The 20,461-nt window shown below is 48.2% G+C and overlaps 1 protein-coding gene across 1 annotated transcript in view; it reads right to left on the bottom strand.

Moving 5' to 3' along the window:
* Window positions 1-20,461, bottom strand: part of ZC3H3 (zinc finger CCCH-type containing 3) — a 127,290-nt gene that overhangs the window by 20,621 nt on the left and 86,208 nt on the right. Inside the window, exons 6-9 of the mRNA XM_077781788.1 lie at window positions 9,839-9,920; window positions 8,117-8,272; window positions 6,344-6,413; window positions 1,447-1,578 (exon numbers count right to left, since the gene is read on the bottom strand). Coding sequence (XP_077637914.1) covers window positions 1,447-1,578; window positions 6,344-6,413; window positions 8,117-8,272; window positions 9,839-9,920 — 440 coding nt within the window. The remainder of the gene's footprint in view (window positions 1-1,446; window positions 1,579-6,343; window positions 6,414-8,116; window positions 8,273-9,838; window positions 9,921-20,461) is intronic.

Here is a 20,461-nt window from a genome sequence, read left to right as displayed (position 1 = left end):
CAATGATCTGAGAGGTCTTTTCCAGCCTAAATGATGTTAGGATTCTATCCAACGTTGTGTTTGGATTCTGGGACAGGCTGGTGGCCACGCTGGTGGGATCTGAGCACCTATGGCTTCTCCTGATGGGCTGTACCTCTGCAAACGAGTGCTACCAGGATGGAGAAAAGGAGGACAGGAGTCCTCTGGGGCACCCACAACTCCTCTGGACGACCTGTGCCAGGGCCTCACCACTCTCACAGGGAATTGCTTCTTCCCAATATCCCATCTATCCCTGCTCTCTGGCAGTGGGAACCCATTCCCTGTGTCCTCATACTCCATCCCTTCTCCAAAGTCCCTCTCCAGCTCTCCTGGAGCCCCGTTAGCCCCTTAGAAATGGTTCTGAGGTCTCCTCAGAGCCTTCCCTTTCCAGGCTGGACATCTCCAGCTCTCCCAGTCTGGCTGCAAAGCAGAGGGGCTCCAGCCTTTGGCCTCCTCTGGACTCACTCCAGCAGCTCCACATCCTCCTTCTGTTGGATGCTGAGCTGGAGGCAGCTCTGCAGGTGGGGTCTCACCTGAGTGGGGCAGAGGGGCAGAATTCCCCCCCATTCCTGCTGGTCACAAATGGATGAGCAGAAATCCCATCCCATAACCCATAACCCATTTGGAAAAGGTCAAAGAGGAGTCAGGACAGTCACTTGGATTCCCAAGGGAACACCAGCACGGCCAACCCTCTCCCTTAGCCATGACACAGAAAAGGTGAGATCCTGTGTGTTTTCCAAATTCCTTTGGAACAGCAAATGGCAGCTGGCTCCAAGCCCTGCTCCAGGAAAGCTGCTCCCAAAATTTCCATGTTACATCAGGTACCAAAAGCTCATGGGTGAGGTTGCAACTCTCCCCGAGGTGCACGTGAAGACCATGTGGGACTCCACTGCACAGATCCAAACCATCTCCAGGACCTGGAGGTGGCTCCATGAATCCCCCAGGCACAGCCAGACACTGAGCTGGCTGAGCAAGGCTGGTCTTGCTCCTAAAACTAAGCCACAGGATTTAAGGCTCAAGTTTTAACCTGTCACGGAGACAGAGTGGAATATAAGCATTAATGCCTGTGGGTTTTCTAGGTAAAACAGGGAATACTAAATATTTTCCTTCATTTTTCATCTGTTTCTGTGAGAAACAGATGCTTTTCAGGGCAGGTGCATCAGCTCAGACACTGATAACACGAACACCACGTGGTGGCTCTTACCAGGGAAACGTCAGCATGTTGCTGAACTGAAGCCTTTGATTTCTCTCCCTTTTTTCCCAACCAAACCACTTTGCCAAAACCCTTTGGAAAAGCACAGGACTGTTGCTCATCACATCCAGATGCTGAGCAGCTTCCAGCTCTTCCCTGTGGTGCCGTAGCTGGTAAAGGATGCTGCTCATGGCTTTGGCTTTGGCCCACAACAGCTGGGATAAATCCCTCTTTACCTTTTCTCCCATGGGACAATATCCTTTGAGGAAATCTTGGCACACTTCTGCCTTCCTGGACACGTAGACATGGCTGTAGGGGCAATTGCTGTTGCTGCAGATCCCTTTCAAGTAGTAGGAACACACCGGCATCTGCAAAGAGGAGGAGAAATCCGTCAGCAATTCCCTAAACCCGTGACTCGGAATCACTGCAACCCCCCAGACCTGAAATAAAAGCGTGACAAACGTAAAATAAATAGAAATCTTTTGCCAGCCACCGATCCCAGAGGTGTTTTTAGCTCTTCCATTGGTCTCCTGCAAGGCAGCTCCCTGGTATTACGTGTTCCCGGTGTTTGGATATGCAGGGAGCGAAGGCGCTTCCCTCAGCATCCTTCAGGATGCTGGAGAGAGGGTGAAAAGCTGGGAACTGCCACCAGGAAGAAAATTCCCTCTGGAAAGTGTAGGGAAGGGAGAGGGAAATGTCATAAATTCCGGAAACATCTTTTGCAAGGAATGATGCAATGATGGAGATGGGGAAAGTGGCGCAGGGATTACACCCAGCAGGGAATTCTCAGAGAGAATCCCAACACCCCAGAGGAAATTTTGGCCATCACAAAGGCCAAAACAGCACCCTGGGGGTGCTTCCCATTTGGCTCTTCTGTGGAGCTGGCTGGAAAGGGGTTTGATGAAGTCTCCAAAAGGTGGTGCCTAGAAAGGGGGAAAAAAGCCCCTCTGCAAGGATTTGGGGGGGGGCTGCATCATTCCAAGGCATTATCCTGGAATTCCCCAGCGCTATGATGCCTGTCCCTGCACACTGGGGAAGGCAGGGATGCTCCAGGAGGGAGTGAAATGAGGAGAGCCCAGTCTCCTGCCCTGAGCATTGGACAAAGGAGAGCAGAGCGGGATACACGGAGCAGATCCCCGATCCCGTGCTCCCGAGTTTCCGCAGCGCGACAGCCGACGGGGAAAACCGGCGGAGCAAGGATTCTCCTCGTCGTCCTCGAAGCACAAACTTCACCTTCTGCCAGCTGTTATCATTAAAAACAAATTACCAGCCTGCTGCCATATTTCAGCATCCTTAACTCACCGGCAACCGCCGGCAGCTTCCCGCCCCGACCAGGCAGCTGCCGCCTGGAATGTGCACTTCCCGAAGGTCCGGCTCCTCCTGCTCCTACATCCCGAATTTCCTCACTGCTCGGTGTGGTATTGATCTCCTCATTCACCTGGTAGCATCCTGGTCCCACCAGTTCAGGCATCCCCAAGTAATATTTACAATCCTCCAATAACCATGGCTGGGGCTAGCCAGAAAAATCCTTTATCCCTGAAGGGCACATTAAGGGTTGAACTAAATTGCCTCGCTGGAGGCCGAGAGGAAAGAAAACAAAGGGTGCTTTAAAAGAGGAGAGTTTATTTTTAATTGTCTTTTAACTGCAGACATTAACATAAAGGACAGGGCTCTGGGGCGATCTTTGGCAGTGCTGGTGGTGTGACCGTAAACGATTCCCTTAATGTAGTTTTTGATATAGAGCCCAAATTAGCTCTAATAAAAAGGGATAATAAAGGCAGCTCTCCGACAAAAATAAACTCCTCCTCGCTGTCAAGCCCGAGCCATTATCAAGAGGAAGCAGCGCTCTCATTTCAATTAACCTTGTTTGCACCCCAGCACGTCCACACAAATAACAATAACATTAATTCAAGGCACTGGGGCGCTGCGGCCGCCTTCGACAGCTTTGACTCTCTACAAGCTCTGGAGGCAGCAGCTAAATGAACCCGAAACTCCACGTGAGCCTCCAAATTGCTCACAACTGAGTTTTGAAGCTCTATTAGGGAGAAAAATGCTGATTCTTTCCGAGTTCCTCAAGGGGAAAAGCTGTTGGAACAGCAGCGGGCGGCTTCTCGAGTCCCGGCCTCTCGCAACCTTTGCTTCCTTCAGATTTCCTGGTTTCTCCCCATTGCTGGGATGTGTCAGTGTTTCTGATCCATTGTGGAAAAATTCCCTGTGTGTCACTTCAGCGGGTGATTCGCACCCAAAGGCTCTGCCTGAGTCTCTTGTGGAGCAAAATTCTTTGAACTGTGAGGCCCTGGCACAGGTTTCCCAGAGAAGCTGCGGCTGCCCCATCCCTGGAAGTGCCCAAGGCCAGGTTGGACAGGGCTTGGAGCAATGTGGGATAGTGGGATGGCAGAACAAGAAGAGCTTTTCCCTCTTCCCCAGGTTCTTTCTTCCATCACCAGAGGGTGATGAAAACCACTGGAGTTTGGATCTGCAAAGCTCCGTGACAATCTGGAGCCATCCTCCATCCTGGAGACCATTCCCTGCTTGGAGCAAAGGGTTTGCTGCTCTAGGAGAGGGAAAAGTTCCCTGCTGCTGTGACAGCTGAATCCAGGCAGTTTTCCATAGAAAACAGTGATTTTTTTTCCCCCAGAAAATAGTGATTATTCCCATTTCTCAGTAGGGACACTGAGGCATGGGAGTGCACAAAGGCTGAGAAACAGTTTTGTCCTGACACCAAGAGCCAAGCCCCACCAGCCTTTGATCCTTCACCTCCTGGTCTGGATATCCCATCCCAGTGAAATCCCACTGAGGTGAGATACACAACAACCTGAACTTTCTCTGATGAGGAGGTTTTGGGATGTCTCTCTCCAGTAACCACACAGTGAAATCGATAGGACCAAAGAAATCAGGAATCCCCAAACCACCACACCATCCCACATGGAAAAAAATATGGATCACAATAAAACCTCAACTCAAACAGCCAGAAACCAACCCTGCACAATCCTTCACCTGAGGAAAAGGTGGGAATTTACCCCAAAAACTCCATGAGCAGGAGGAAAACTGCTTCATTCTTCTTCTGAGTGCCTCCACCTGCTTTTCCCAGCCCTGATAAATGAGGGAAAAGCCACCTTTGCCAAGAATCACCCGGCTTAATGGGGAGCTCCAGGACTTGGAAAGTGAAGTTGCTTCCCGCTTTAGGAAGCAGCATTCCCATGGCAATAAATCACCCTGGAACAAGTTTGAACTCTATGGAGGAGGCTGTTTCTCTTCCAGCCCTTGCTGATGACAAGGTGGCAAACAGGGAGACCTTTGAACCACCCTCAGGTTGGTTAATCCTGTGAAAAATAATTCCCCTTCCCAACGGAGCATGGCAGGAAAAACGAGCTCCGGAAGCTTTTCAGAGCTGGTGCTGCCTGCTTTGATTTTGATTTGTTAATTAATTATTCATCTTGAGTTTAGGTGATGCTTCATTAGCTCAGGATAAAGGTGAGATGGGTTGAGGTCACTGCAATCCACGGGATCCCATCCCAGGGATTCTGTCCCCAAAATGCTATTGGCAAACAGCTCCTTGACACGGTCACTCCTTTTTAATTCGGTTTTATTACCACAGTATCACTGTTATCCTTCTCAAACTGGTGAGGTGCTGCTAAAGGTTGAGTTTTCCATCATTCTCTATTTATTCACCCAAACCAGAGCCCAGAAGCCAAATCTGGAGGTCCTCCTTGAGGGACCAAGTGTTCCTGGAGGGGAAACTGAGGCCACATCTCCATCAGGAATTTAAACATGCCAAGGAATATTCCTGGGTAGAGAGACCACAAATTCACCCACATCCAACATTCTTTGGTGGATAAACCACCAACTGCAACAGCTCCTTGGGCGTGTCCAATTCCCAAGTTTCACCTAGGTTTTCTGCCCTGGGACCAAAAGAGACTTCACCACCTTCTGAAATTCCATTTAATTTGAAGTTTAGGGGTCTGTGGATGAATTTCAATCCTTCACCTCAGAGGTGCAGGCAGAGAGTTGCACTTTGTTTACTTGGATGACAAGTAGTTGGCCTCGCTAATTACAATAATTTTAGATAAACCAACAGCCAATCCTACTGCAAAACTTCATTCTTGGCTTCCTTATTTCTGAAAGTCTGATGCTGTCACAGGACAAAAGAAAAAAAAGCCCAAATTTTTTTTTTCCATCTATCAATCCTCATCCCCATTCCTGCTCTGACACGCCACGAGCCAGGGAATGCAGCTGTCCCCATCCCTGTTTTATGTACTGGTGATTAAGTGACTCTGAAGAGAAATCCATGTAAAAAACATCTGGTGCTCCGTGTGTCATTCGGAGCGACTTCCCGGATAACTTATGAGCTCCCCATGGACAAAGAACTCAGCCACAGGCACCTCAGCTTCCCTGCTGGAGTCTCCAAAGCTACATCCAAGTGGAGAGCCCAGCCACTAAACACAGGCTGAAGTGCTAAATCACCACTGATAAACCCAAAATTAAAACCCTCAATTATTTTTCCACCTTGTGCAATAAAACCACAGAGCTCCAAGTGCACCAAGAAGGTGGAAAACAATGAACTCCGAAGTTGTTTTGCCGTGGTTTCAACCTGATTTTGCTGCTTGGCGTTTTAGAATTGGTTTTTATTCATTCATACCTCCAAGTTATGTTTGTTAAAACATCCTCCGACCCCAGCACAGAGGGATTTCCAGGGAAATGTGATCTTATGGAAGTAGGGAAGGATTAGAAGCAACTAAATGGACTTGATGATCTTGGAAGTCTTTTTTAGACCCCTAAGACCTCATAGGTCTTTTCTAGACCTCAGCCACAGGGTGGAGAGGCCCTGGCACAGGTTGCCCAGAGAAGCTGTGGATGCCCCATCCCTGGAAAAATTCAAGGCCAGCTTGGATGGGGCTTGGAGCAACCTGGGACAGTGGAAGGTGCCCCTGACCACAGCAGAGGGGCAGGAATGAGACGATCCTGAAGGTCTCATCCATCCCAAACCATTCCATGGGTCTGTCACGATTCAGGAGCCTGAAGAGCTCAGCAAGGAAACTCCAAACTCAGCTGGAAGCACTCAGTGAGGAAGAACCTTCCCGCAACCACCCCTTTGCACACAGAGCCATATTCCCCTTGGGAAGTCACACAGACCTTGTCCTTGGACACCTTGTGGGAAAACGGACAGGTCCCATCCGTCTTCTTGCACGTGCCACGGAGAAACCTGGAGACAAAGCAGATGGGGCAGGTTGGACATGAGGTGGGTCACAAAATGCACAAAATGTTTTATACAAAACCACACAATCGCTGCTGAGCTCATCCACAAACCTGTTTCACACCCTAAGTGAGTACAGATCCCCCTTGTTGGAAGAGCAGCTGGTGATTCCTGATAGATTTTATTCTTTCATCACATTTGGCTGCTCATTAGTAGGCAGAGCAAGGTTTGTATCCCAAAATTCAGACATGATGCTCCCAGAAGGAGAAAAGTCCTTCCTAGAGCCCTGATTATTCCAAGTTGCAAGAAAAGCTGTGGATTTCCCATCCCTGGAAGTGTCCAAGGCCAGGTTGGACAAGGCTTGGAGCAACCTGGGATAGAGGAAGGTGACCCTGCCAATGGCAAGGAGGTGGAGTGGATGATCTTGAAGGTCCTTTCCAGTCCAAACCATTCCAGGATTCTATGATCCCATTCTATGAGATGCCGGATGAAGCTCCAGGTGAGAGTGGCCAGTGACCACAAGGAGCAAAGACAGGCCCAGAAGAGGAACGAAGATCCAAAAGCACATGAGGATGTCAAGAGTTTTCCTAGGATTGATCACTGTGAGAGCAGATTAACAAAATTTAAAAATTACAAGGGAAAGCTAAAGAATGGGATTGGAGATAAAGGAACAAGGATGAGGAGACACAAAACTGGGAGAAATCAGTGTTGTCCTCCAGTGATCCATGGAAGTGAGACAGGTTGGAGAGCCAGAAGACTTCAAGGAGCACAATTCCTAAAGTAGGCAAGGAGTTATGGGATTAGTTATGGGGGAATGAGTGAGAAGGAGTAAAATCAGTTAAAAAAACAATAAATCACCTTTCCTTCCTCTATCGTCTCCATCTAGCTTTGAGCAACTTCCAAGTGATTCCAGCACAGCGACAATTTTATGGAGAAATTACTCCAGGAGTTCATCAGTGGAGTTGGCTCTTCTGCACTTTTTAAATGACTCATAATGGAATTTAATCAACTCTTGGGCAGGTCTAATGAACTGCCAACATGGATCAGTTCTCCTGGAATAAATCACTGAGTCTCGGAGTTGCACGACGTCACTGGCTGAGGGATTCAAACCTGCTGGACTGATCCAAATGGATCTGAGGAATGTTCCTGAAGGAGTAACCTGGAGTGTGGTCAGGGCAGGGGCTCAAGTCACCCAGCCCAGAAAAGAAGGCTCCAAAGGGACCTCAGAGCCCCTTCCAGTGACTAAATAGGCTCCAAGAGAGCCAAAGAGGGATTTGGGACAAAGGATGGAGTGACAGGACAAGGAAAATGGTTTCCCAGAGGGATAGATAGGATATTAGGAAGATACTTTTCCCTGTGAGGCTGGTGGGAATGGAATTACCAGAGAATTCCCATCCTTGAAAGTGTTCCAGGCCAGGCTGGACAGGGCTTGGAGCAACCTGGGATAGTGGAAGGTGTCCCTGCCCATGGCAGGGGTTTGAAATGGAAAGATCTTTGATGCTCCTTCCAACCAAAACAATTCCATGATTCTCTGGCCTCTTCTTGTCCTCCTCCTTCCAACCCAGCAGCGCAGAACCTACACCTGACCCAGAACTCCCATCCCTGTTGTCTAACATCTCTATTATCCGTTTGTTTCCCTTAGGAATACCCCACAAGGAAACACCAAAGCCACCCAATGTCCCAGTTCACCACAATTCCGTGTCCATCCCTACCTGGTGCAGACGGCCACTTTCTCTGGATCATGGATGTAGGGGCAGCTCTCGCCCCGATTGCACTTCCCGAAGCGGTTGTAGTACATACAATATTCCTTCTTTTTCTTCTTCTGCTTGGCTTGACGGATGATGGCCAAGCTCCTCTGCACAGCACGGCTGAGGGAGAAAGAGAAACAAGGTCAGGGGAAACCTCCAGCTCCAACACCACAAGGACACGGAGAAGACACCTCAACAATACCTGAAACCACAGAGAAGCCCACCCTTGGAGAGTGAAATATTTAGGAAGTTCATGCTCATAAGCCCTTAAGTCTTTTCAATTTTTGGCTGATTTTACCCCAAATAATTAAAAATCTGCAAGGTAACACCAAAGTCACCACTGAGATCCCTTCCTGCCCCCATAACTCTCATTCTCTCCTCGGATTTTTTGAGCATGGAGAGGGTTTCCCACACTCTTGGGGAATATGGTGAGGAAGGAAACATCCTCTCCTTGTGCAGCACAGGTTGCCAAGGCTGAATGACTTGGAGGGCTCTTCAGGACACGTCCCACCAGCTGGGCCTGATGCTATTCATGGCCTTCAAGTGGGCACCTGCTCATGAACCTCAAAGAACGAGCACCTACGTGATGGCCACAGGAACAAAAAGTACCACCAAAGAGCAGAAAAGCTCCTTTCTAATTGCCTGGTCCCACTAGAAGCTACTTAAGGAGCTCAGAAGTTGCTTAGGACACGTTTTCCATCAGCTGGAGAGGGAATTATCCAGCAGCTCTTGGGATGTGTGGGACCAGGTGAAGAGGGGAAGTGAACACAAACAATGGGGGGCACATCAGATCTCTCCAAGTAGGTAATTCAGTGGTAGGGAACAGTCAGATCTGGTTTGATGAGGATGCAGTGCATCATCCATGAAAACCACAGGTTCAAGGAACTTATTTTCAGAGGAAATGCACTTTTTTACCTCTGTAATTGTTGGCTGCCTGCAGCTCCTGGATTAAAAGGAGGTGCAAGGCCAAGTGTAAGGTCCTGGATGTGAGGTGGGTAATCCCAAGCACAAATCCAGGCTGGGTGGGGAATGGATTGAGGGCAGCCCTGAGGAGACAGACTCGAGGGAGTTGGTGGATGAGAAACTCCACATGAACCAGCCATGGTAGCCCAGAATGTCCCAGGCTCATCCCACAGCGTGGGCAGGAGAAAAGGAGGAATTTCTGCCCCTCAGCCCCACTCAGGTGAGATCTCACCTGCGGAGCTGCCTCCAGCTCTGGGGTCCAACAGGAGGAGGATGTGGAGCTGCTGGAGCAGATCCAGAGGAAACCATGGAGATGCTCCAAGGGCTGGAGCCCCTCTGCTCTGCAGCCAGACTGGAAGAGTTGGGAATGTCCAGCCTGGCTGTCCAGGTGGATCTTGGAGCCCCCTCCAGTGCCTAAAGGGGCTCCAGGAGAGCTGGAGAGGGACCTGGGACAAGGGCTGGAGTGGCAGGAAAAGGAGGAATGGCTTCCCACTGCCAGAGGGCAGGGATAGATGGGATACTGGGAAGAAATTCTTCCCTGGGAGGGTGGGGAAACTCTGGCTGAGCTTAAAACCACCTCGAAGTAGAATCTGTGTAAAAGCAGCAGCCAGAGCTTCACCAAATCATCCTGCAGCTCAACAGCTGCTCCAGAAGCTCCTGATTCCTTCCTGAGCATAATTCCAAAGATGGAGCACATCATTCCTGATTCCCATGAGTACAGACCTGGCAATGTAGCGGCACGTTGAGGATCTGCTCAGGCTGGGTGGAAAGACCCCAGGACTGGGTGTGGAGTGCAATCTCAGTGCTGGAGAGAGAGAAAAACATGGATCATTGCTTGGAATCGAGACATTTTGCAGGAATTCACACAGCCCTCAGTACCTTAGGTCCACAAAAATGATCGGAGGGATAGAGACACTTTGCTACGAGGAAAAGCTGGGAGATCTGGGGTTGTTCAGCTTGGGAAAAAAAAAGGGTTGTAGGGAGAACTTGGAGCCCCCTCCATTGCCTAAAAGGGTTCCAAGAGAGCTGGAGAGGAACCTTGGACAAGAACCTGGAGAGGCAAAACAGAACGAAATGGCTTCCCACTGCCAGAGGGCAGGGATAGATGGGATATTGGGAAGAAATTCTTCCCTGGGAGGGTGGGTAGGCCCTGGCACAAATTTCCCAGGGAAACTATGGATGCCCCATCCCTGAAGTGTCCAAGGCCAGGTTGGACAGGGCTTGGAGCAACCTGGAATAGTGGAAGGTGTCCCTGCTCCTGGCAGAGTGCTGGAACTGGATGATCTTCAAGCTCCCAACCCAAACCATTCCATGATTCCATGAATTTATTTAACCCAAAGCACGGAGCTCCCAGAGAACCAACGGATGAAGACGCCCTTCAGCGACTTCCCACCTCTGGAGCAGCCCCAGAAGTGCTCCTTGCCAGCCCCAAACACAGCAGGAATTTTTCCCCTCAGCACCCAAACGTGCCAGAACAATTCTCTAAGCAAATCCCACGCTTCCACCATCAATCCAACAAATTTCCATGCTTGGCTTGTCCGCTCCCCGCAGCCGGACAGGGAAGCTCAGCGCCCGCTCCCATCCGTACACGCATGGAATTAAATCATCCTTGACTGGTGCAGGGAAGAACGAATGGGAAAGAAAGGCTGGATTTCAGTTTTCCAGGTAGGATGAGAGCAGCTCAGTCACTCACCTGCCAGCCCGGGCGTGTTGGGAAGTTGAGCGAGTGGAATTTGATTGCGCGGCACCGCGAGCTGTCACTCGGCTGCCGGCGTCGGCGAAGCCCCATCTGTTCCCTCTGCACATCAAATTCCATCAACGGGGCATTTGAGCCACCACCGAGATGGTTTTTTCCTTTTTTTATTAAATTCCTTCCCATCCCAAGCTGTAGGAGCATCTTTTTTAGTGCCTCAATAAACATTCATCAACTTTGGGATGTCCTGAAGACGCTGCTGAAGGGTCTCCATTAAGAGCAAGGTTGACTTCCCAAATGATGTGGGGAGAAAGCCCCAAATTAAAATCCATTAGGATAGGGCTGGAGCGTCCTCAGCCCTCTGGAATTCTGTTTAATATTCCTTAAAACTACACCAGGAATCAGCTCCTGAGGGCAGCACACAATCCCTCTAAATACTTAATATTTGGGGATAAAAGCAGATACACGGGGATGACAAAGTCTGGAATCACAGAATCATGGAATGGTTAGGGCTGGAAGGGTCCTTACAGGTCATCTTGGCCAGAAAGGAGGAATCACTAAAGAGACAGAGGATCAATAAAGGGGTCAACAGCCTCCCGCCAGTGTGTTGGAATTTTTATGCAGCAAAAATACATCAACAAAATTTTTGGGGGGGGGGCTATTTTTCTTCAGTTTTCATCTTCTAATCAGAAGCCATAAAATAACATGATGTGCATCTCCCGTTCCAGGAATTAACTCGCATCCCAAAGGCAGTTTAATTATCCAAGAGCCGGTCCCATCCATGACAAAATCCGTGTGAGATCCATCCGGGTCTGGCAACATCCACATTTTCCCACTCCCTAATTATTCACCCCCCATGTGCAAATCCTCCCCAAACTCTTAGAAAATCACCCAAATATTCCTTCCTCCAGGAGGAGCCAAGCCAAGAAAGCTCCATAATTAAACGCTTCCCCATCCACTGGGATTTATGGAGAAAACTCGGGGTCTGTCATGAGGATATTTTTGGAAGCTCTTGCATTGTGGAAAAAAAAAGTTTAAATAAAAGTAAAAGCTTTGTGTACATCCAAGTAACAAGAAGGGGGTGCAGGAGAGGGGGTTGGATGTTCCCGACTTTTCAGGAGGTCCAAAGAGTCTAAATTTGGATTTTTAAGGTGGTTGTCAACTCAGAATTTCCAGCTAGTCACTACGAGAGATTTGTATTAATAAGTACATTAATAAATAAATATTCCTGGCATTGGAGTGTATATTACTGAAACTGGGGTGAAACTGGGACATCAAAAGACACTAGAAAATGGGATAAGGGTTAAATTCCAACATCAGGAGCCGAAATTTGCTGCAGTCTGGCCTAAATTAAACAAAAAGCTGAAACAATGGCCACAGGGCTTGACTTTGGAAGTCTTGTTTGGTCCAGAGAAAACACTGGGCACATCCCAGTCCCAGATCTGTCCCGTTTTTCTCCTCAATTGCTTCCCAGCCGGGAAGAACATCCGGACACAGTGGTGCTGTTGGATCAGGAGAGCAACTCCCACATCCTTGGCATTGCCAAAGTCCCTCACTATGGAAATTTAAAGTGATGCCACGGCAAATTCCTCCCATGTGCATGCTCCAAGGAGAGTGGGGGAAAAAAAGCAGGAAAATAAGAAAAGCTGCTACAGAGAGCATCAAGAACTGCACACGGAGAGCTTTTGAAGTGATTACACCCTGCACAGCGGTGTCAGCCGGGATATTTTCCACCCCGTGGAAGGGACAGGTGGATTCCTCTCCCCCGTTCCTGATGATTCAGTCGCTTGGGAGAGCATCATCCGTAAGGAAACCCACAGCCCGTGCAAACAGGGTTGTTTCTCTTAATGCATCATCCCAGCCCGACGCTGGCAGCTCCGGTGGCTCGCGGTGAGAAGTGATTGTTGTTCCCAATCCAGCCGGGAGACTCCGCGCGTCTCTCCGGAGGGAGCGGGAGCTGTCATGTTCATTAAATGCATGATTACAGCTATGATTAATAGCAGGGGCTACAGCCTAACTCCTTCTTTTTTTTTTTTTTAGGAAGGAATCCACAGCCAAGCAGTCCCGCGGTGTTTTCCGCAGCCTTCGGCTTGACGTTTGGAATTCCAGCTTTTGATGGAAAAGGGGAAAAGGCACAATTTATCCTTGTCGAACAAAAAAAAAAATACTTAAAACAAGTGGGTCGGATGCTGCACCCCTGCACCAACATCCATAAATTAATTAGGACCTTTTCATATCCTTAATCCTAAAACTCAGCTCAAGCAGACCCAGATCCATATCCAGCATCATGGGGTTTTTTTTCCATAACCCCAAAACACAGCTCGAGGCTCAAGGTCCTTCTCCTCCAGGGAAAGCTTGGCAGAGATTTCCCTTGGCAGCCCAGGAACTGCACTCAGGAGCAACACTTGGTGCTTTCCAGCATTCCCACATGGATATCAGGAATGCTCCCATCCAATCCAGCACTCCTGCTCAGCTCCCCATCATGCAGGGCCTTGGGATGCAACAAACACACCCCGAAAACAACATTCCAGCTATTCCTTTGAGTTTAAAATTGGCTGGAAATACCACAGTTAATTATCATCTGCTTATTTATTTAGGAAGGACGTTATTGACCGCTCAAGGATCAGGACTTCATCTTATGGAAAGGTCTCTTGGAGCATCTTATCCAATTACTTACTTTTTTAAATGGTGGAAAAGTTGTAAAAACTGGGAAAAAGAAGAAAAAAAAGAGAGAGAGAGAAAGCCAGAAAAGGGAGAAATCCAGAGCTGGGGTGAGCCAGGACCAAGGGATGATGGTCAAGAGACTGAGAACACTGTTAGCATGATGACTATTGAGTATCAAGGCAATTGCTTCCCATCTACTTCCACAATCCCAAATCAGGGATAATTTGCAGAAAACTTCCTCATGGAGGGAAGCAATCAGAAGAAAACTGAAACAGGCAGAAAAAAAGGAAGATATTCAGAGCTGGGGTGTGGTAGGGCCAAGAGATGGGCAAGAGGGTGGGAACATAGTTAGAATGAGTGTTGAGTATCAAGCCCATTGCTTCCCCTCTACTTCCACTATCCCAAGTCAAGGATAATTCATGGAAATCTTACACACAGAGGGAACCAACCAGGGGTTTGCCCAGGCAATGGCAGGCAGGTGATCAGCTCCACTGCCCAGTGCTCCAAACTGGGGATGACCACAACCGGGTCATTCCAGTTTTTGCTCACCAATCCCATGGTTTTTGGGATTGTTCAGTCCATTATCCCTTTGGAGCTAAGTCCTTCAGTTCATTGAGTACAATTCCTTGGGTTGAATACAATTCCTCAGCTCCTGACCCCTTTTGAGCTCAATTCCATGTCCCCTTGAATCTCAGAGCCTTTTCTTTGGGATTACTCAATTCCTTATATCCTTTACAATCAATCCCTTGGCCCCTTTCGAGATCAATCCCTCAGTTTTGAGATTCCTCAACCCCTCGGCTCCTTCCCTCTCAATTCCATGATTTTGGGATTGCTCAATCCTATTATCCCTCAGGGGTCAGCATCACCACAAAACCTCTTCTCAGCCTGTTCCCACACGACCTGGAAAAGGCTTCCTTAAACCACGCTGGCTCCTTTAATATTTCCCATTATCATCCCACCTCGCCCACCGCAGCCTCCTTCGGAAAGAGCCGAGCGATTCATTTTCCGAGTCTCTCCTTGGCTTTATTGCTGAACCGAAAGTTTTGAGGCTGCACTTGGGGAAATTTATTTCTTTAATTATTATTCATTTAAGTGGGTTCCGCAGATTTCGAGGATCAGCACTCGCAGCTGCTGGGGGTCATTTATTTCCCTCACTGGACAGCACAAGTCCTCATTCCGGAGAAGACAACGGAAAAAGAAGGGATGAGCTGCCACTAAACAAGCAGAGATTTTCCCATTTTCCTGTCCCCGCATCCCATGAATGTCCCTGAGTCAGGTGGTCACCAGTGTTTTATTAACAGAGAAACTTGAATTAATGAATCAGCTTCAATTAGTGAAGCAGCTCTGGGTTGGATGTTGTATGAGCAGATGTGGGCCAGGAGCAGGATCTGATCCCTGCAATTCCCAAATTGAGGAATTGAGCTAATAAAGTGAAAGGGACTGAAGCAATCCCAAAGCCAAGGCATTGAGAGTGAAGGGGACAAAGGATTGAGCTCCAGAGGGATAAAAGGATTGAACAATCCCAAAATCAAGAGATAGAGCTCAAAAGGGGCCAAAGAATCGAGTTCCAGAGGCATAAAATGATTGAACACTCCCAAAATCAAGGGATAGAGCTCAAAAGGGGCCAAAGAATCGAGCTCCAGAGGCACAAAATGATTGAACACTCCCAAAATCAAGGGACAGAGCTCAAAAGGGACCAAAGGATCGAGCTCCAGAGAGATAAAAGGATTGAACAATCCCAAAATCAAGGGATTGAGAGTGAAGAGGTCAAAGGGATTGAAGAATCCCTAAACCAAGGGATAGAGATAAAAAGGGACCAAGGGATTGAGCTCAAAGGGGCTGAGGGATTGAACAATCCCAAAATTAAGGGATTGAGTGAAGAGGTCAAAGGGATTGAACAATCCCAAAATCGAGGGATAGAGATAAAAAGGGACCAAGGGATTGAGCTCAAAGGGGCTGAGGGATTGAACAATCCCAAAATCAAGGGATTGAGATCAAAGGGGCTGAGGGATTGAACAATCCCAAAATCAAGGGATTGAGATCAAAGGGGCCAAGACATCCCACAATTCCAAAGACAAGACAGTGAGACTGAGGGGGGCATGGAGCTGATCTGAAAAAGTGTAAGGGATTGAGGAAACCCAAAACCAAGGGATTGAGTTTAAAGAAATTGAAGGACTGAGCTCAAAGACACAGAACAATTCCACAAACAACGGACTGAGATTGAAGGGACCAAGGGATCCCTCAATCCCAAAGACAAGGAAGGCATTGAGAATTAAGGTGCAAAGGAATTGAGCTCAAAAGGGGTAAGGGATTGAAGAATCCCCAAACCAAGGGATTGAGATTGAATGGATTGAGATTTAAAAGATTCCCCAATCCCAAACAAAAAGCCTTGAGATTGAAGGGGCCATGAAACTGAGCTCAAAAGGGGTCAAGGGATTGAGCAACCCCAAAGAGAAAGAACTAATCTGAAAAGAGGAAAGAACTGAGGAATCCCAAAGACAAGGATTGAGTGAAAAAGGGGCCATGGGACTGAGATCGAAAGGGACCAAGGGATCCCAAAATCCCAAAGAAAAAGCACTGAGATTGAGGGAGCCAGGGAACTGAGGTCAGAAGAGGTAAGGGACTGAGCAATCCCAAAGCCAAGGGAATGATGTCCAAAGAGGCCAAGGGATTTAATTCAAGATGGGTAAGGGACAGAGCAATCCCAAAAGCAAGAGATTGAGACTGAAGGATCCAAGGGATTAAGGAATCCCAAAACAAGGGACTGATCCTGAAGAAGCCAAGGAATTGAGCTCAAAACGAGGCAAGAGACTGCGCAGTCCCAAACCAAAGGAAGTCACCTCAAAGGGAGTGAGCACAAAGGGATCCCAGCACCAGCAACATTGAAACCAGTGGAAACCTGATGATAGCAGCATTCCAAATTTCCCTGCTCTCACACCTCGGTGCATTGGGCTGGTCTCTCCTCCACCAAAGTCTTCCTTATCCTTCCAGTATGATCCCAACACACAGTGTGTCGAGGACAGAAGACAGGGTCACGATGGACAAACAAGAAGTTTAGGATGTTTCCATGGACATGGGGAAAAGGCAAAGCCCAGCACACTGGAGCAAATCCTCCCTAAATCCTCTTAAAATTAAAAGCAGAGGCAGATGATGGGTGGTGGAAACATTCCAGTCCTGAATCCCTCCTTTCCTTCTGGAAAAAGGAATGGCTCAGAGGAAGGAGCATCGTTCCCAAAAGCGCTGGGCCAACAGCAGCACTGAGCATTTCCTCATCCTTGAAAAAGTGTTTCCATGACATTCAGCACTTCTAAAATTAGTTGTTAAACAGGGAGGCCAGAGAGCACTTTCTTCCAGCACTGTGGAGATCTCCAAGTGTGGAGCTCTCCTGCTGCAGCCCAAATCCTGTTCAGGAGCATCCGTCACCTCTCCCCTGCCTGATGCAGTGGAGGAGGGAATCCAGAGATGCTCCGAGGGCTGGAGCCCCTCTGCTCTGGAGCCAGGCTGGGACAGCTGGGAATGTCCTGCTTGGAGAAGAGAAGGCTCTGAGGAGAACTTAGAGCCCCTTCCAGTGCCTGAAGAGGCTCCAGGAGAGCTGCAGAACGACTCTGGACAAGGAGTGGAGGGACAGGACACAGGGGATGGCTGTAATGGCTTCCTACTGCCAGAGGACAGGGATAGATGGGATATTGGGAAGGAATTCTTCCCTGTGATGGGTGGGGAGGCCCTGGCACAGGTTGCCCAGAGAAGCTGTGGTTGTCTCATCCCTGGAAGAGTCCAAGACCAGGTTGTATGGGGTTTAGATCAACCTGGGATAGTGGAAAGTGTCCTTGCCCATAGGCAGGGGCTTGGAATGAGATTGGCTTTAAGCTCCTTTCCGACCCAAACTATTCCGTGATTCCATGACCTTCCATCTCCCCATCTGATCACCTTTGCAGATGAGAGGGGAAACGGAGGCAGGAGGGGATGTTGCACAGCAGGATGGAGATGGGAAGTGCATCTGGATGCAAGGAAAGTCCCTCCCAGTTGTGGAAGGCTGAACTCAACCATGTTTTAATTAATAATTTGTTTCTCTAGAATCACAGACACTGTCACACTCAGCTCGGGAGGACTGAAAACTCCTCTTAAGCCTCCACATTTGGGAGCGCAGCAATCCTGGGTATCTCCCAGGCTCTGGAATCTACGGTCATGGAGACAATTCGAAAACCCCATAAATAAAACCATGTTGCTCAAGGGGCCGGCTGTCACTTCTGAAGTCCCCAAATCCACCAGAGCTAAAACCAACCAAGAGCTAAAACCGCAGCATGAGGAAATCATGCAGGTGAGGATTTGCCCATGGAAAAATAGCCTGGACACTTGGAAAACCCTGCTGGAGCCAGCCCCAGCTCGTGGAGTGCAATTCCTCTCCCAGCAGCAGCAGCAGCAGCAGCTCGTGCAGAGATTGGGGTCAGGGCTGATTTCCGGACAATGTCAAACCTTAATTTGCTTTCTGCTGCTTTCAATCTTGTATTTCCCCTTCTGTATTTCTTTGTGAAACTCTACATTGCCCAGGACCTTTTCCTTCTCTCCCTGATTTCATGGAAATTCCTCCAGAGTCTAGAGTCATTTCTTTCTCCAGCCTTAGCAGCTGGAGAAAGAAATGAAGGAAAGGTTCCTTCTGAGCAGAGAAACCCAATTATTCTGCTTGTTTAATTAATTGCCACGTAGCAAATGCTTTCCACACCATCCCACTGCTGATTTTCCAAGACTTCTGCAAAGTGAAAAAACACATGGGTGCCGAAATACCAGTTATCCCAAAGGGAAAGAGCCTTTCCATGTGTGATTCCACATCTTTGTCTTGCACAAGGATGAGCAGAGAGTGTTTAAGCTCTGGGTTTTCTTCTTCATCCTTGCCCAAGTAATGAATTATGCCACATGCAAGATCCCTATCCAGCTGGGAAGGCAAAACAAAAAAAGTATTTTTATTTCTGTATTTTAGTTGCAGTTTTCCAGAGAGAAGTTTGGAAGGCACAGAAATCTTTCGGAAGCAGAGCCACACATGAGATGAGAGCAAAGTTCTCAGCAGCTGCACAGGCCATGGTGATGCTGTGATTGCTCCAGGGAGTCTTTTTATGTTCAAACCACCTCCAAAAATCTTTTCCTGGGATTACAGGGACACTTTCCTTGTCCCCAAGCCAGAAGAGCCATGGAAAACTGCTCTTCCTATTTCTCCTGGTGGCCTCAAGATTGATCTCAATACAGCACAGGGATGCAGGAAGTGCATCCCCAGGATCAAATCTTCACTCACCATCAGCATCCATCAATAAATCAACTTGGGAATGCTACGATGGTGAGGATGGATCAGCCCCAGCACCCGGCATCAGATTTTGTACTGTAGAGATAAAACCCCAACCCTATAAATCCAGGGAAAGAGCAGAATTATAACCCACTGGAAGTAAACTCCAAGCTATTAAACTGTCAGGAGCATTTCCCGTCTCTCCACTATTCCAAACACACGGTGCCTGGCACTGAAAGGGAAAGGAAAAGCCATTTTTTTCCATCTTTTAAATAAACTTTGTCAAGTGTTGAAAAACACAGAGCGTTGAGCAAACGTTCGCAGCCGATGAGAACACACAAATCTTCCGCCCTGCCAGGCCCAGTTATCCTAAGGCAAGAGGAATCCGTGGAATCCATCCTCGGGAAGGAGGATGAATTATGGGGAGAGATGAAAGATGACATGAAAATACTGATCCACAGCAATTCCTCGGGTTTTGTGGTTACAAAGCCAATGTGCTGTCTGGCAGGGGGAAAGAGGCAACAGCAAAATAAGAAACACCTTCAAAATAATAATTAGATGGGATTGTATTTTATAGGGAATAACCCTGGAAGGGATCTTCCCTCCCAAAGTGGGACTAATTAAACCCAATTCTCTGAATGAGACCTCACTGGAAGACGTGGTTTCAGTGAGAAAGGAAAAATGGGGGCATCACATCTCTTCCATGCCCTGTCACCCCAAATCCCCTCAGGAACCCCCCAAAAGCAATTCCAAGGCCTGTATCATCCTCCCATGATAGCTTTGGCTCCATCCCTCTTCCAGAAATTTGCCTCTAAATTGATGTTTCTCTGCTTGGTCCCAGCCCAGTGATGGATATTCATGGACAGGCCAAATCCATCAGCCTTGGCTGACTTGTCCAAATGAGACTTTGCTCATTTGTCTATTTTCAGACAAATTTAGAGACTTCTTTGCACTTAAATAAATTCTAAAAATCACCTTCCTGCTGGGAGGCAGGACCTTTTCCACCTATGTCCTCCCCAAAAAGAAGTTGATTAAACCTGTTCTTTTTAAAAAAATCTTTAAAATAATGGAGATTTTCGAGCCAAATGAGTCCAGCATTTCATCATCCTTGTCCTTGGAAAGCTCTCCCACCAGTTTAAGCCCTTTGGTTTTTGGCTGCTCCACCTGGCCATGAAGAGACATCCTTCCTCAGCTGGGCAGCTCCAGATCTTCCACTTTTCCGGTCCTTCCAGCCATCACTTCTCCCCTGGATTCTTCCTAGTGGTGCGACTCTGTCCTGAAATCCATCCCCTGCTCCATCCAACAAGATCCTTGTCCATGTCCTGGGGTTTCATTTCACCCCTTTTCTTCCATTCCTGCAGGATATTTTCTGCTTTTGGTGACATCTTCAATGTCCAGAGATGGTGTTTAAGGCAGAACCACCCTCGACTATCCTGACCCAGTCACTGGAAAGTCCCAGTACCACTACCAAAGCTCTTGGAAAAAATCTGATTTTTTTTTTTTCTACAAACCCCTGAGCTGTTTCATAGCCACTTTTTTTGAGTCTCCAAACTCTGATCCTTGCCCCTCCTCCTCAGAGGCAGAACCAAAGGCAAGGATTTACCAGGCAGGATCCCAGATTCCGAAAGAATCCATTACAGACACGTGCTCCTGAGCTTTCTCGTCCCTACTTGAGGAGTTGGCAGCGAGGAGAAGGCAGCAGTGGAGTCAGACGTCA

This window comes from Lonchura striata, chromosome 1, assembly GCF_046129695.1.
Source record: "Lonchura striata isolate bLonStr1 chromosome 1, bLonStr1.mat, whole genome shotgun sequence".
Lineage (NCBI taxonomy): Eukaryota > Metazoa > Chordata > Aves > Passeriformes > Estrildidae > Lonchura > Lonchura striata.
The sequence above is the reverse complement of the archived record's forward strand: the minus strand, read 5'-3'. Positions and strand labels throughout refer to the sequence as shown.